The following is a 13,349-nucleotide window of genomic DNA, read 5'->3' on the forward strand; positions in this document are numbered from 1 at the left end:
TTACCTTTCTCCCTTGCTCTTGGCAGGTTTTCCAACGCGTTTTCTTACTATGGGTTAGTCCTGCTCACCACCGAACTCTTCCAGGCGGGAGACGTCTGCAGCAGTGAGTATGGTGGTTCTCTTTGCCGGCCACCCCCTCCCCCACCCCCAGTGCATACAGAGTCACACGCACGCTCCCAACACAGGGCTATGCCCTTCTGGGATCTGGCCCTGCTTCGGCTTGCAAGATGCTCTGGGGAAAAAACGTGTACAGTCTCATCACCACGGAGCTGACATCAGCAGAGCTACATTTCATGTCGGTGTTTGGGCTCTAAAGTTAGCATGGTTAAAAGATAAGCTGCTGTAATCCTAGCACTCTGGGAGGCCGAGGCAGGCGGATTGCTCAAGGTCAGGAGTTCAAAACCAGCCTGAGCGAGACCCCATCTCTAGTAAAAATATAAAAAGAAATTAATTGACCAACTAAAAATAAATATACAAAAAATTAGCCAGGCATGGTGGCACATGCCTGTAGTCCCAGCTACTCGGGAGGCTGAGGCAGGAGGATCGCTTGAGCTCAGGAGATTGAGGTTGCTGTAAGCAAGGCTGACGCCACGGCACTCACTCTAGCCTGGGCAACAAAGTGAGACTCTGTCTCAAAAAAATAAATAAATAAAAGATAAGCTGAAGCACATTAACATCTCAGAGAGTTGATCTGAATAGACAGCAATTCCTAAATCAGCAGAAGAGAACTGAAGAAAGCAAGAACAAGGAGCAAAAAGAGGATGGGTTGTTTCAATGTCTCCAAGTGACTTTCCTTATAGGGTTAAAACAGTAGGGACTTCCTTTTCATGCCAGCTCAGGTAGGCTCATTCATAGGGCTTGCTGTGAATCTCCTTTTTTTTTTGTTTTTTGAAAAGTGGCCCCTTTCAAAGTTCAGTTTGATTACGTCACTTAGCAAAAGCGACTCCATTTTGGTTTGGCCTGGACTGCCAGGCCCTGGTGCAGAAGCCAATTCAAAACAATGGCCTCCCATAAAACTTCAACATAAGGTACACACAGAAGCAAGATAAAAAAAATTGTTTAATTGGTTAAAGTGGAACAGTAGCCTTGAAAACCGCTAGTAGAGGTGCTGTGATTTCTGGTTGTTTCAGTTACTCTGAGTTGGGTTTCAGGTTTGCTTATGCAGGAACCTAGAATGCAGGACCGTGGTCTCAGCCTAACAGCCTCCCAATTAATTTTTTTTCTAAGAGCATTTAAGGGGAAAATTGCGTATAGGTTAAAATGATCATTGCTAATCCCCTAAAGAGCCCCACGCAGTTCAGTACTCAAGAGTTTTATGGAAATGATCCTGCAGCCATTGTAATGTGCACATTAAGTTCGAGAACCAGGTTGGATCTCCACCCTAGCCACATAATAGAATCACCTGGAAAGCTCTTAAACAATGCCCAGGCCAATTTAATCAGTATCTCAGGGGTGGAGGGGGTTGCGGGTGAAGCCAGGGCGTTAGCAACTTTCAAAAGCTCCCCAGGTGATTCTGTTGTGCAGCTGGAGGTGGGAACCACTGGACAAAGGGAAAGAATGAAAAGAAATTTCTATATGCGGATGTCTGTGCTTTCAGACCATTCTGTATTTAAGATAATACTAGATTCCTAGCATGGAACCCAGGTTGGAGGATAAAGGACTCAAGTTCCTGCTTGTCTCTAAGGTTTGCCCAATTAACCTTTTTCATATTAACCCCCTATAATCTTAGGTAATAGTTTTGTTTATAGGTGTAAGAATTTAATGAGACAGTGGAGTCACAGCTCATGGAATGCTCTGCAGAAGGGCCTCGGTTTAGATTCAATCGTATAGGGTTTGGTATTGATTGAACATAGATTGCATCCCCTAAAACTAGCCCTTAAGCTCAACAGAGGATCCAGGGCAAAGTTAAAAAGCAGAGGTTGGCAAACTTTTTCTATAAAGGGCCAGGAAGCAAATATTTTAGGCTTTGTGGGCCATGCAACTCTGGCGTTTGTAGCAGAAAGTCAGCTATGGACAATATATAAATGAAAAACATGGCTTGTGTTCCAATACAACCTTATTTATGAACACCGATTTGAATTTTATATAATTTTTATGACTGAGAAATAAAAATAAAATTCTAACCCCCTCCCCTCCAACTGAATGGACCCCTTCTTGGCCCAGGGGACCCCAGAGAAATCTTAGGAACTGAGTTGCTGACCACGACAGGACAGGAGGTTGGACATGCCTTGTTCTACCCCCTCTCTCTCACTGTCAGCCACGAGGCTTTCTTTCCCAAGGGTTAAAGAGAAACCGTCCCTTTCAAAGACTTGGTCCACTGCTGATTTCAACCAGTCTCCTGGAGCTGCCCCTCCCTTCCACACAATAATGGACCGGCATTTCTTCTTGACAAGAGACCACGGCCATGGAGTATTTCTGCCCAGTCTGCAAAAGCTGCACACACAGAGACTTCATGTCCTCTGCCTCAACTTTTGACTTATAAAGTCTAATTGTACTATATTTGAACATTAAGTCTCCACCCCATGGTGAACATTGGAACGCATGTTACATACATGTTAGCCTACTACGCACGTGCACACCTCCCCTTCATGAATATTTATAGCTGCCCCTGTTGAATATGCTAATTACCCAACCTGTTGAATATGTTAATTACCCAACCTGTTGAATATGTTAATTACCCAACCATTCAGCATAAATATCTTGCCCTATCCTTCCCTCCCTCAAAGTCCTTGGTTTTGGTTTCTGCCTTAGGCTGTGCTTCCCACCCTGTTAGGGTGGCCAGGATGCAGGCTGCAATGCTTTATGAGAAATAAAGCACTCCTTTACAAATGTGTGAACCTCATGATTCTTCAGCTGGCAGCCTCATGAATTCTTTTGATTCCTAAAAAGCATTTGAAAATGTAAAAACGATTTTTAGTACATGGGCCGGGCAAAAAAGAGGCAGGGGATCAGATTTAGGGCACAGGTCAGAGCACAGCCACTTGCTCCTTCACAGTCCCCAAGGGAGAGAGTAAGAGACAGTCCCAGCAAGATAGGCATTGCAAACTTACGAATGCAGTTACACACGTCCCATCTCCTTTGCTGTACTCTGTGGGTTAGAAGCAAGTCACAGACCCCAGGGGAGGGGGTCATACAAGAGTGTGACTACCAGGAGGTGGAGATCAGGGGACCACCCTAGAGTCCATGTGCCAAAAAAATGCCTGCTATGTGATGACCTTACATAGTGGTTTTATTAGCCCCAATTTTATGAGAAAATTCATACCCAGGGAAGGAGGTATGGGGAACAGGAATATGTGATTTAAGGCTGTGTATGATTCTCTCTCTCTCTCTTTCTCTCTCCCCCTGCCCACCCCCAGTCTCCAGCCGGAAGAAAGCAGTAGAGGCAAAATGCAGCCTGGCCTGTGAGTACCTGAGTGAGGAGGATTACATGGACTTGCTGTGGACCACCCTCTCCGAATTCCCAGGTGAGAGACCTGTGCAAGGTGAGGCTGAGGCAGGGAAGCCTGAGAATATGACAGTTGTTCAGCTGGTGGCTCTGTGCCACTTGGAAGCGAATTCCACTTCTGGGTCAGCCAGGGAATTTTTTTTTTTTCTCAATTCTTAGCCACAAGTTGTCAAGAACTGTGACACGTCTCACTCAGATTTTACCCTACTTGAAGGCTAACAAGTTAAACTTCCCAGATTCATGCATGCTAGTAGAAGACATGAGACTCCTGGGTCAGAGACAAAAGACTGTTACAGGAAGCAGCATGAGTAGTATACCGGTGACAGTTTCCCTTGTCCCCAAGTCCCACAGGGATGAGAAAGGACCCAGGTGCATGCTACGTATGCAATGGATTTGTAACGCAACTGAGGAACCCAAAGTTTAGGGAACCTAAATCTTTTATAATGGGCTTCCAGAAATCTTCCCAACCTTTGACTCAAAGGAAGACATCATCTTTATTATATTAGGCAATAAACAAACGTGCTCTTCACTCCACAGGGAGACAATATCTCTCCCTTTCCAGGCTGTTGCAATACAAACAACCTTGACACTATAGTCTGGGACAGAGGGCAGCTAATGGCTCCGCTCACAAGATGTATAGGAATACGAAAGACCCATGGAGAATTAGAATTGTCCCCTAACACTGGATACATTGGGAAGGATTGGTGGAGCATGAAAAATCCAAATCTGGCTGGGTGAGGTAATCCCAGCACTTTGGGAAGCTGAGGCAGGAGGATTGCTTGAGGCCAGGAGTTCGAGACCAGCCTGAACAAGAGTGAGACCCCATCTCTACAAAAAATAGAAAAATTAGCCAGGCATGGTGGTGCATGCCTGTTAGTCCCAGCTACTCAGGAGGCTGAGGCAGGAGGATCGCTTGAGCCCAGGAGCTTGAGGTTGCTGTGAGCTACAATCGCACCACTGTGCTCCAGCCTGGGCCACCGAGTGAGACCCTATTTCTAAAAAAATTAATTAAATAAATAAACACATAAATAAAACCCTTTCCTCATATATCAGGTAAGACTGAAGGCTCAGAAGTTAAATCAGCATGGCTAATCTCCATTTCTGTGACTCTCCCTCTCTGAAACTCAGGTCCTTCTTCCCTTGATTTATGATGTTGATTGTCTTAGTTGTTTTTGTTTACCGATGCATTCCAAACTCTTAGAACAGTTCCTGACACACAGTGGGCACTTAATTTATTGACTGAATAAATGTGGAAAATGAGACTATTAATAGCATTTATTTTAGAGGGTTGTTTTAGTGATTAAACAATATGATTGATGTAAAAATACTTAGCCCACATTTAATTATTATTAATAATAAATGCTATGCTATGCTATCCTACCTCTACCAAGGTGGAGTGTATTATTTTTTAGTCCCAGTTTACAGATGAAGACGCTGAGGTTCCGGGGAGACAAGGGACTAGCCTGAGGCCACAGAGCAAGTTAGAGGCAAGCAGAGGCATTAGAAGCTAGGTGTTTCTGTCTCCCAGTCCAGGTGTCCTCCTGCTTGGGTGCAGCGAATGCCACCATTCACGCTCCTATTGGTGCCTGTGTTCGTTATCTGTTGCCATGCAGTGGCTTAAAACAACACACACTCATCACACACAGTTGCTGTGGGTCAGAAATCCAGGAGTGGCTCACCTGGGTCCTCTGCTTCAGTGTGTTCCACACGGCTGTAATCAAGGAGTTGGCCCAGGGCCTGCGGTCTCATCTGGAAGCTTGACTGGGGCAGGGTTGACTTCCGCACTCGCTCACGCAGCTGTTGGCGGGATTCGATCCCTCTCGGGCAGTTGGACGGAGGGCCTCTGTTTTTCGCTGGCTGTTGGCCAGAGATCTACCTTCAGCTCCTTGCCAGGTGGCTTCTCCACCAAGGCAAGCACAGGACAAGAGCCAGGGACAGGGAATGCCAGCAAATCAGAAGTCACGGTCTTTTGTAACCTCGTCTCAGACGTGACGCTCTTATCACTTTTGCTGTCTTCTAGTCATGGAGAGTCAATAGGTCGAGTCCACTCACAAGGGGAGGGAGGGATGATACAGTGTGCGCATGCCAGGGTCCCTGGGGGCCACACTGGCGGCCGCCTGCCACGCCCTGCTCCCCTTCCAGGCGTCCTCGTGACTCTGTGGATCATTGACCGCCTGGGCCGCAAGAAGACCATGGCTCTGTGTTTCGTTGTCTTCTCCTTCTGCAGCCTCCTGCTGTTTATCTGTGTTGGAAGGTGGGTTATCAGGCTTCCGTTGGGGCCTCTGGTGTGGGCGGGGGCAGGAGGGCACTTTGGCCCCAGATTCTCTCTAATAAATTTAGACTTTTGACATCATCTTCCAATGAGATCATGCATGTAGCCTTTTCATTTATATATGCGTTAAGTCTCCATTTGTCCAGTGGGAATATCTAATATTTCGAGCAGACCCTGTTTTGTAATCTCCTTTTGGCATCTTTCCATTTTCCCGTCTACCAAGAGCCTCAAAATATAGAAGTAGCCCGTGCCTCTCTTGGCCTCTGAGAGGCGCTCGAGGAAACCCAATGAGGGATCTTTGGGCCATGCCTTGGTTTGAGGAAGGTCGAGACATGTCGCTTAAACCCTGAAATGTTGGTGTTCTGGGACATCTATAGGAACAATGGAACAGAGGGCTGGGGACCAGAATTATCCTAAAAGTACTGAATAGTAGTTTACTTTCCCTAGCACAGCTGGTTCCTACTTCAATACCTGCCCCAATAAGTTCCTAATAATTAAGTCCAGGCTTTAATTATTTATATCTCTTCTCCCCAGTCTTGTCCCCAACCTGGGCACCAGACATACTCCACCCTCTCAACCTGATGCTTTGGAGAATGACAAACTTATAAAAGCAGGCCTTTTGAGATGGCCCTGGAACACGCGTGCCTGCATGTCTGTACGAATGTGTGCTGGGGGGAGGTGACGTTTGCCAGTGTGCAAAGAATATAAACTTTGCCTGGGAAGATAGGACTTTGCTGAAACAAGCAGACAGAAAAAAAATAAATAAATAACCATCATCTGCTTTTTCTCCCCCCTCCCTAGAAATGTGCTCACTCTGTTACTCTTCATCGCAAGAGCGTTTATTTCTGGAGGCTTCCAAGCAGCCTATGTTTACACACCTGAGGTAGGAGGGGTGTCTGGGAAGAGCTGGGGAAGGGAGAGGGGAAGCTCTGCCTCTGGAAACACCCAGCCTGGGCTGCGCAGAGTGAAATTCATCTCCAGGGTTGAGTGGTGGCTGTGAAGCCCTTCATTCTTTCAGCTTATTTTTCAGTCATTTTTCCCTGCTCCTAGAAGCTTATGCTCAGTGTCAAGATTTCCAAAGTTTATATAACTATATGAAGCCAAAACTGAAAGAGCCCCACCTTCTCTCCTTCTATAGGAGCCGTCTTGAATAGTCCAGTGTGTATGTTTCCAGACTTTTCCCCTAGGCATATACATGCTGGTGCATGCTGTCAGTCACATTGAGTAACTGGGTAATTGAGAAGAGTTTTACAGAGAATCAAGTTACAATGGTGTGAGGTAGGGATTAGGGAAACCAACAAATGGCAGAGCAGTGCCCCAGGGCTCACAATGGGGCAAGAAGTGGCTGGGGGAATTGCCACCCAAGGCCAATGGGGTGAAGAGAGCGGGCTGTGCAGGGTCTCAGGAGAGAGTTGTGTGTGATTTCTAGTGGAGTGACACAGATGAGGTTCAAATTCCAGTATTCATTAATAAAGTTTTATTGGAACACACCACACCCTTTCATTTACTCTTACTGTGTCTACACTGCTTTTTGTGCTACATCGACAGAGTTGAGTAGTTGCCAGAAGTCCTGTGGTCCTCAAAGCCCTAGATATTTGCTTTCTGGTCATTTAAGAAAGTGTCTGCTGGTCTCTGGCTTAAACTAACCTAGCTGGCTTCTTCTAACCATCAAGAATGGGTTAAATAAATTGTAAGTGATAGAACTCTGTGCGGCCATTAGAAATCATACTAGTATTATAGAAGACAAATAGGGACATGGGAAATGTCCACAATCCTTTTCTAAAAGAAAAATAGTCTTCAAAGTAGCACGTACGGAAGTGTCTAGTGGATAGAATGATATCCTCTCTGGGATTTGCCTCGGTGTAACTCAGGAAGGAAAGAAGGTAAGAAAGGTGATCCTAAACAAGCACAGGTCACAGTGCTTGGTACTAGGGAATTTATTAGACCATTCTAATAAATTTAAAATTTAAATAAATTTAAATAAATTTAATTATTTAATTCATTTAAAATAAATCTTAAAATTCTCCATAATAGAAAGAAAAAAAACAGAAAAAAAATGGGATTACAATGCTAATTCATTTTTAAAAATTACATCGAGGCCAGACATGGTGGCTCATGCCTGTAATCCCTGCACTTTGGGAGGCTGAGGTGGGAAGATCACTTGAGACCAGCCTGGGCAATATAGCAAGATCTCATCTCTACACAAAACAGAAAAATTAGCCAGGTGTGGCGGTACGTGGCTGTAGTCCCAGCTACTTGGGAGGCTGAGGCAGGAGGATTGGTTGAGCCCAGGAGTTTGCGGTTACAGTGAACTGTGATGATGCCACTGTACTCTAGCCCAGGCAACAGAGTGAGATCTTGTCTCAAAAAGAAAAAAAAGGAAGGAAGGAAGGAAGGGAGGGAGGGAGGGAGGGAGGGAGGGAGGGAAGGAAGGAAGGAAGGAAGGAAGGAAGGAAGGAAGGAAGGAAGGAAGGAAGGAAGGAAGGGGGAGGGAGGGAGGGAGGGAAGAAAGAGAGAGAGAGAGAGAGAGAGAAAGAAAGAAAGAAAGAAAGAAAGAAAGAAAGAAAGAAAGAAAGAAAGAAAGAAAGAAAGAAAGAAAGAAAGAAAGAAAGAAAGAAAGAAAGAAAGAAAGAAAAGTAGAGTGTTTTGACACAATAGAAACTTCTCACTGGGGAAAGTGTTCGATATGGATGATCTTGGCTGGCGGACAGCTTTCCACCCCGCAGTGGTTCAGGCATGCAGGCTCCTTGCATCTTGTGATTTTGCTTCAGGGGACATTTGGCAATGTCTGAAGATGTTTGGGGTTGTCATAATGGGGGTCGGGGGGAGGGCAGAAGGGCTACTGGCATCTAGTGGGTGGGATGCCCCTGAACATCTTACAATGCCCCGGAAAATCCCCCAAGATACAGAATGACTTATCCCCAGACATCCATAGTCCCCGTGTTGAGCAGCCCTGTCCTAGGGCCCTGGAGTCCTCCCCCAGCCAGCAGGCAGGGGAAGGGAGTGGAGAAAACACTCCCCCTTGGCCTGGAAGTTGCACAACCCTTGTCATTTCGCCCAGGGAAGAGCCAGGCACGTGGCCCCTCCTGGGTACAAACTGAGAAGCCGTAGTAAACATTTCAATCTCTCTCTCTATGAAAATTCCTTGAAAGCCTGTGAGCAGTGCCACAAGCTGCACTCGGGAAAAGTGGCAGGCAGAGCAATGCCGGGGGCCTCAGTGTGCAGCAGTTCCTGGTGGAGGAGTCTTCGGGGATCCCCCCACCCAAAGGGGAAGCAGGACCCCCATTCTGGTGCCCACCCATGGTTCAGCCTCTGGCCCTCTTTCCCGGTTGAACCTCCCAGGCCCCTTTGGGATGAGAGTCCCCATCCAACACCCACGGGGTTGCCCTGACTGCGGGCCGCTGTGTTGCAGGTCTACCCCACGGCGACTCGCGCGCTGGGCCTGGGCACCTGCAGCGGCATGGCAAGAGTCGGCGCTCTCATCACGCCGTTCATTGCCCAGGTGGGTGTCGCCTGCAGACACAGAGGGGCGGGGGTGACAGAGCCCAAGGCATGGCAAGCAGGTACTATCCGCCGGCTGTCTGCCGTGCCCTGTGCACAGTAGCTTATTTCATCCTAAGAACACACCCTAGAGGAGAAGAGATCTTGCTCGCAGGGGAGAACATTGAGGATGGGACGGACTTGCCCAAGGTCCCATGGCCGGGTGGTGGACAAGCCGGGAACGCAAACCCAGGTCTCCCCTACGCAGAAGACCCTGGGGTGCCTGGAGATTTGGCTGGGAACAATTTGCACGAAAACAAGTCGGCCAACGTGATTTAGTAGGAAACAAACGTCCCAGCCCCTGCTTTCTGAGTTGGATGATTAGACGATGGCATTGCAGAACCGTGCAGCTCTTCGTGTGTCTTGAAGCATCGCCACTCACTTTTAGAGATCCTGTTAAGTCTTTTTGCTCTTTGAATATCCAGTTATTTTTCTGTTTGTATCCGTTTTTTATTGAGGTAAAAGTCACGTAGCATAAAATTAACCATCTCAAAGGGAGCAATTCGGTGGCTTTCAGCGCATTCTCCTGGTTGCACCATCGCCACCTCTATCTAGTTCTAAAATATTCCTGTCATTCCCCAATGGAAACCCCGTGCCCACTAAGCAGTCACTTCCCATCGAGCCCAGCCCCTGCCGAGCCCCCATCTGCTTTCTGCACGGCGCCAGGTGCCAGGTGCGTCCAGGTAGCTTCTCACTAGGAAGCGACCCTGCCCTGTGCCCTTCGGCAGAGGAGGAACTGGGATTCAGCGCTGTCGTGTGCTTTGCCCCAAGCCCCATGAAGCTAGGAGATTTGGACAGGCACAGGCCGGGGAGACAGTGTAGTTATTAGGAGTCCAGACTGGGACTCGACAGACCTGAGTTCAAATCCCAGCCTCATCCTTATTATCTGTGTGAACTCGGGTGTACCGCCTAGCCTTTTCGAGCCTCAGTGTTCCCCTCTGTAAAATGGGGGTGAAGCATATACTTAGCTCACGGAGCCGCAGCACGGAATGCTCGCGAGAGGGCCCGGCGTCACGAGTGAGAGTTGATGGCTGGTGATAGCAATGCTTCGTGCCCTCACCAGCCTGTGTCTCCCTCCCCAGGTGATGCTGGAATCCTCCGTGTACCTGACGCTGGCGGTGTACAGCGGCTGCTGCCTCCTGGCTGCCCTGGCCTCCTGCTTTTTGCCCATCGAGACCAAAGGCCGAGGACTGCAGGAGTCCAGCCACCGGGAGTGGGGCCAGGAGATGGTTGGCCGAGGGGTGCACGGCGCAGGCGTCACCAGGTCCAACTCTGGCTCTCAGGAATAGTGACCGATGGGGGGCCGAACTGGTCTTTGAGGCTGCAGAGCTCGGGGGAGCTGGCGGAGCCCAGCTGGGGCGCCGGCCGTCACTGCCGACATCACGAACTCACCCACGAGGACGACCTGCACCCACGGGGTTTTTGAGTCTTGACTCCGTGTGCCCATATTCACCGAGGTCCACCGGGGAAGGGGAGCTGTTGGCTCTGGGGGGTTCTCTGTACCTGTGGGGGAAGGTCCGTTAATAACCTGAGGGTCTGCATGGGAAAACCACCACTACCACGTTAGGAGGGCCCGGTGATGCCAGCAGCCAACCAGATGCCACCCAGAGTCGCCTGGTCCCACCCTTGGTGAGCAAGAGCCGAAAGTTCTCTGTGGATACAGTCCAGGTCTGTGTGACACCTGCCATCCACAGACCGGACCTGTTCAGTAGGTTTCTGCCACACCCCCGGCCCCGGCTGGGGGTGACCTAGGTGTGGCTGAGCAGCTTTTACTGGGGTCAAAAAAACACGCCCTTGGCAGGGCCCACCCCCCATTTGCCTCCCCAGGGTTTGTTGAGTGGAGACTCTGACAGGTGCATGTGCGTTTGAACTTGAGCCATGTGCCCTTCCCTGGCCCCCTCTGGAGTTGCAGTGTCTGGCTCCAGGGGCCCCGGATGTGTCCCTGGGGGCAGCTGAGCTTGTACCAGATGACAGCCTCAGAGAGCTGTTGCCCCCAGGAATGGGCGCCGAGGCCAAAGGGAGGCGAGGATCAAGGCCAAAGCCAAAGCAGGGAGGCGGCGGAGGCCATGCCAGGCTTCTGCTCCGGGCCCCTCCTTGGTCGGGCCGAACGGCGATCCCTGGGGAAAGAAAACGGTTGACTCAGGTTTTAGGGATTTGGGCTCTGTGCACAGGTAGATGGCTGGCTGGGCGGAGAAACCAAAAGGACGCTGCACCAACCACCCCCTTCCCTCGGGATCAGGGGACCAGGAATCCCTGGCACAAAGCTGTCCTTCCGCCAGGGACTGTCTTGGTCTTTCCGCAAAGGTGCCCCTGGGGTGGCAGCGCCGGAGCCCCTGGCAGGGGAGCCACTGGGTGGAGAGGGGTGACGGCGCCCAGGTGTGTGAAGCGTGTGATTTCCAAAGGAAAAGGAGGGAGGCCGATGCGGTTTGGGGCTGGCCTCAGGAGGGCGGGAGCTACGTCTCAGCAGACTGTACCCACTTCCGTTTACACGAGCCTTTTTCCCCGTGGTGAAGGCAGGGGACCTGGACAAGGAGGGAGGAAGCTGGCAGATGCCATCAAAGGCCAGGGGAGGCGGACCCTCTGCTGGAAGTAAACATGGCAAGGAAGCCAAATGTGTGCGTTCATCTCTTATTAAAACATGTCAGTGATGGGCATTGCAAGAGTCTACCTTTGTTCACCTGTCATAACTTCCTAGTGACGGTCCAGCTTGACAGCCTTGCTACCTTTGTTCCTCCAAGGTCATCTCAGCGCTTTAAGATGATCATCTCTGCCGGGCGCGGTGGCTCTTGCCTGTAATCCTAGCTCTCTGGGAGGCCAGGGCGGGTGGGTGGATTGCTCCAGGTCAGGAGTTCGAAACCAGTCTGAGCAAGAGCAAGACCCCATCTCTACTATAAATAGAAAGAAATTAATTGGCCAACTAATACATATAGAAAAAATTAGCCGGGCATGGTGGTACATGCCTGTAGTCCCAGCTACTCGGGAGGCTGACGCAGGAGGATCGCTTGAGCCCAGGAGTTTGAGGTTGCTGTGAGTTAGGCTGACGCCACGGCACTCACTCTAGCCTGGGCAACAAAGCGAGACTCTGTCTCAAAAAAAAAAAAAAAACAAAACGATAATCTCCTTTCTAATAAGGGGGGAAAGTGGCACCATTGGCTGCCAACATCGTGACTTTGAATCTGTTGAAGATGACGCTTTCTTCTAACGGTGCGGAGATCACAAAGGAGGGGGTGTCTCTTCTGGTTCAAGCGGTAGGTCAATGGCAAATAATCCTGTGCCCCTAAAATGTGGGCTGCAGCCATCCCCCGCCCCAGCCCCGGCAGTCAGAGAGGAGGCAGCTGGGCGGATTTGTCTCCCTCTGACATCCACATTTCCTTGAACCACGTGTGGTTGTGGCTTTAATTATATCTGGGCAGCTGAGCTCTCCCGGGTAACACAGAACCTTTGCTTGTCCCCTTCGCCTTCCAGCTGGTCAGATGCTGCTGGGTCATCTTGTCCACTCCTTCCCTCCAATAACCCAGAGGGGCTGGGGGCTGGTAGGCAGGAATATCTTCCAGGGACAGGGGTAAAACGACTCCCAGTTGAGGGCTTTCTCTGCCTAACAAAAGGAATGTTTAAAACCCTTTGCCTTCTGAATAGCCTGCCCTTTTAAAAAAAAAAAAATCAATATTATTGAATGATACAAGGTCTGCCCCAAAAGACCACCCAAGCCTCTGAAATATACGGGGCCTTTAGCTGATGGTGTTTGTATCTAATTTTTAATAATCCTGTTCAAAAAGCTCTTGTTTCCAGGAATGGAAATGTCATCTGTTTCTCCCAGAATTAGGAAAGATCTCAAGAGAGTGGCAAAAACATATAGCCAGGGTTACATGTTTCTTTCTTTCTCTTACTTCAAGTCTTCTCAGAAATACACAAATGATCTCGGTCGTGTTGGCAATGAGATGAAAGAGTATCTGAGAGATCGACTTGGAAATAAGTGTGGCTATTCATTGTTTTTAATAACAAGAAGAGTCTTCTCTGCTTATTACTAACAGACATCAAAGGACTGAGGTCCCTCCAGCTGCAAGTAGTACTAAACACAGTCAATAATGGCTT

At 49.1% G+C, this 13,349-nt stretch overlaps 1 protein-coding gene across 1 annotated transcript in view; it reads left to right on the forward strand.

Annotated features, from left to right (window-relative positions):
* The window catches only part of SVOP (SV2 related protein), a 66,273-nt gene extending 54,321 nt beyond the window's left edge, over positions 1-11,952 (forward strand). The window contains exons 11-16 of the mRNA XM_012756576.2: positions 27-103; positions 3,357-3,464; positions 5,588-5,699; positions 6,519-6,600; positions 9,130-9,219; positions 10,340-11,952. Coding sequence (XP_012612030.1) covers positions 27-103; positions 3,357-3,464; positions 5,588-5,699; positions 6,519-6,600; positions 9,130-9,219; positions 10,340-10,546 — 676 coding nt within the window. The 3' untranslated portion in view covers positions 10,547-11,952. The remainder of the gene's footprint in view (positions 1-26; positions 104-3,356; positions 3,465-5,587; positions 5,700-6,518; positions 6,601-9,129; positions 9,220-10,339) is intronic.
* The last annotated feature ends 1,397 nt before the right edge of the window (positions 11,953-13,349 follow it).

The sequence above is a fragment of the Microcebus murinus genome, chromosome 22 (assembly GCF_040939455.1).
Source record: "Microcebus murinus isolate Inina chromosome 22, M.murinus_Inina_mat1.0, whole genome shotgun sequence".
Classification (NCBI taxonomy): domain Eukaryota; kingdom Metazoa; phylum Chordata; class Mammalia; order Primates; family Cheirogaleidae; genus Microcebus; species Microcebus murinus.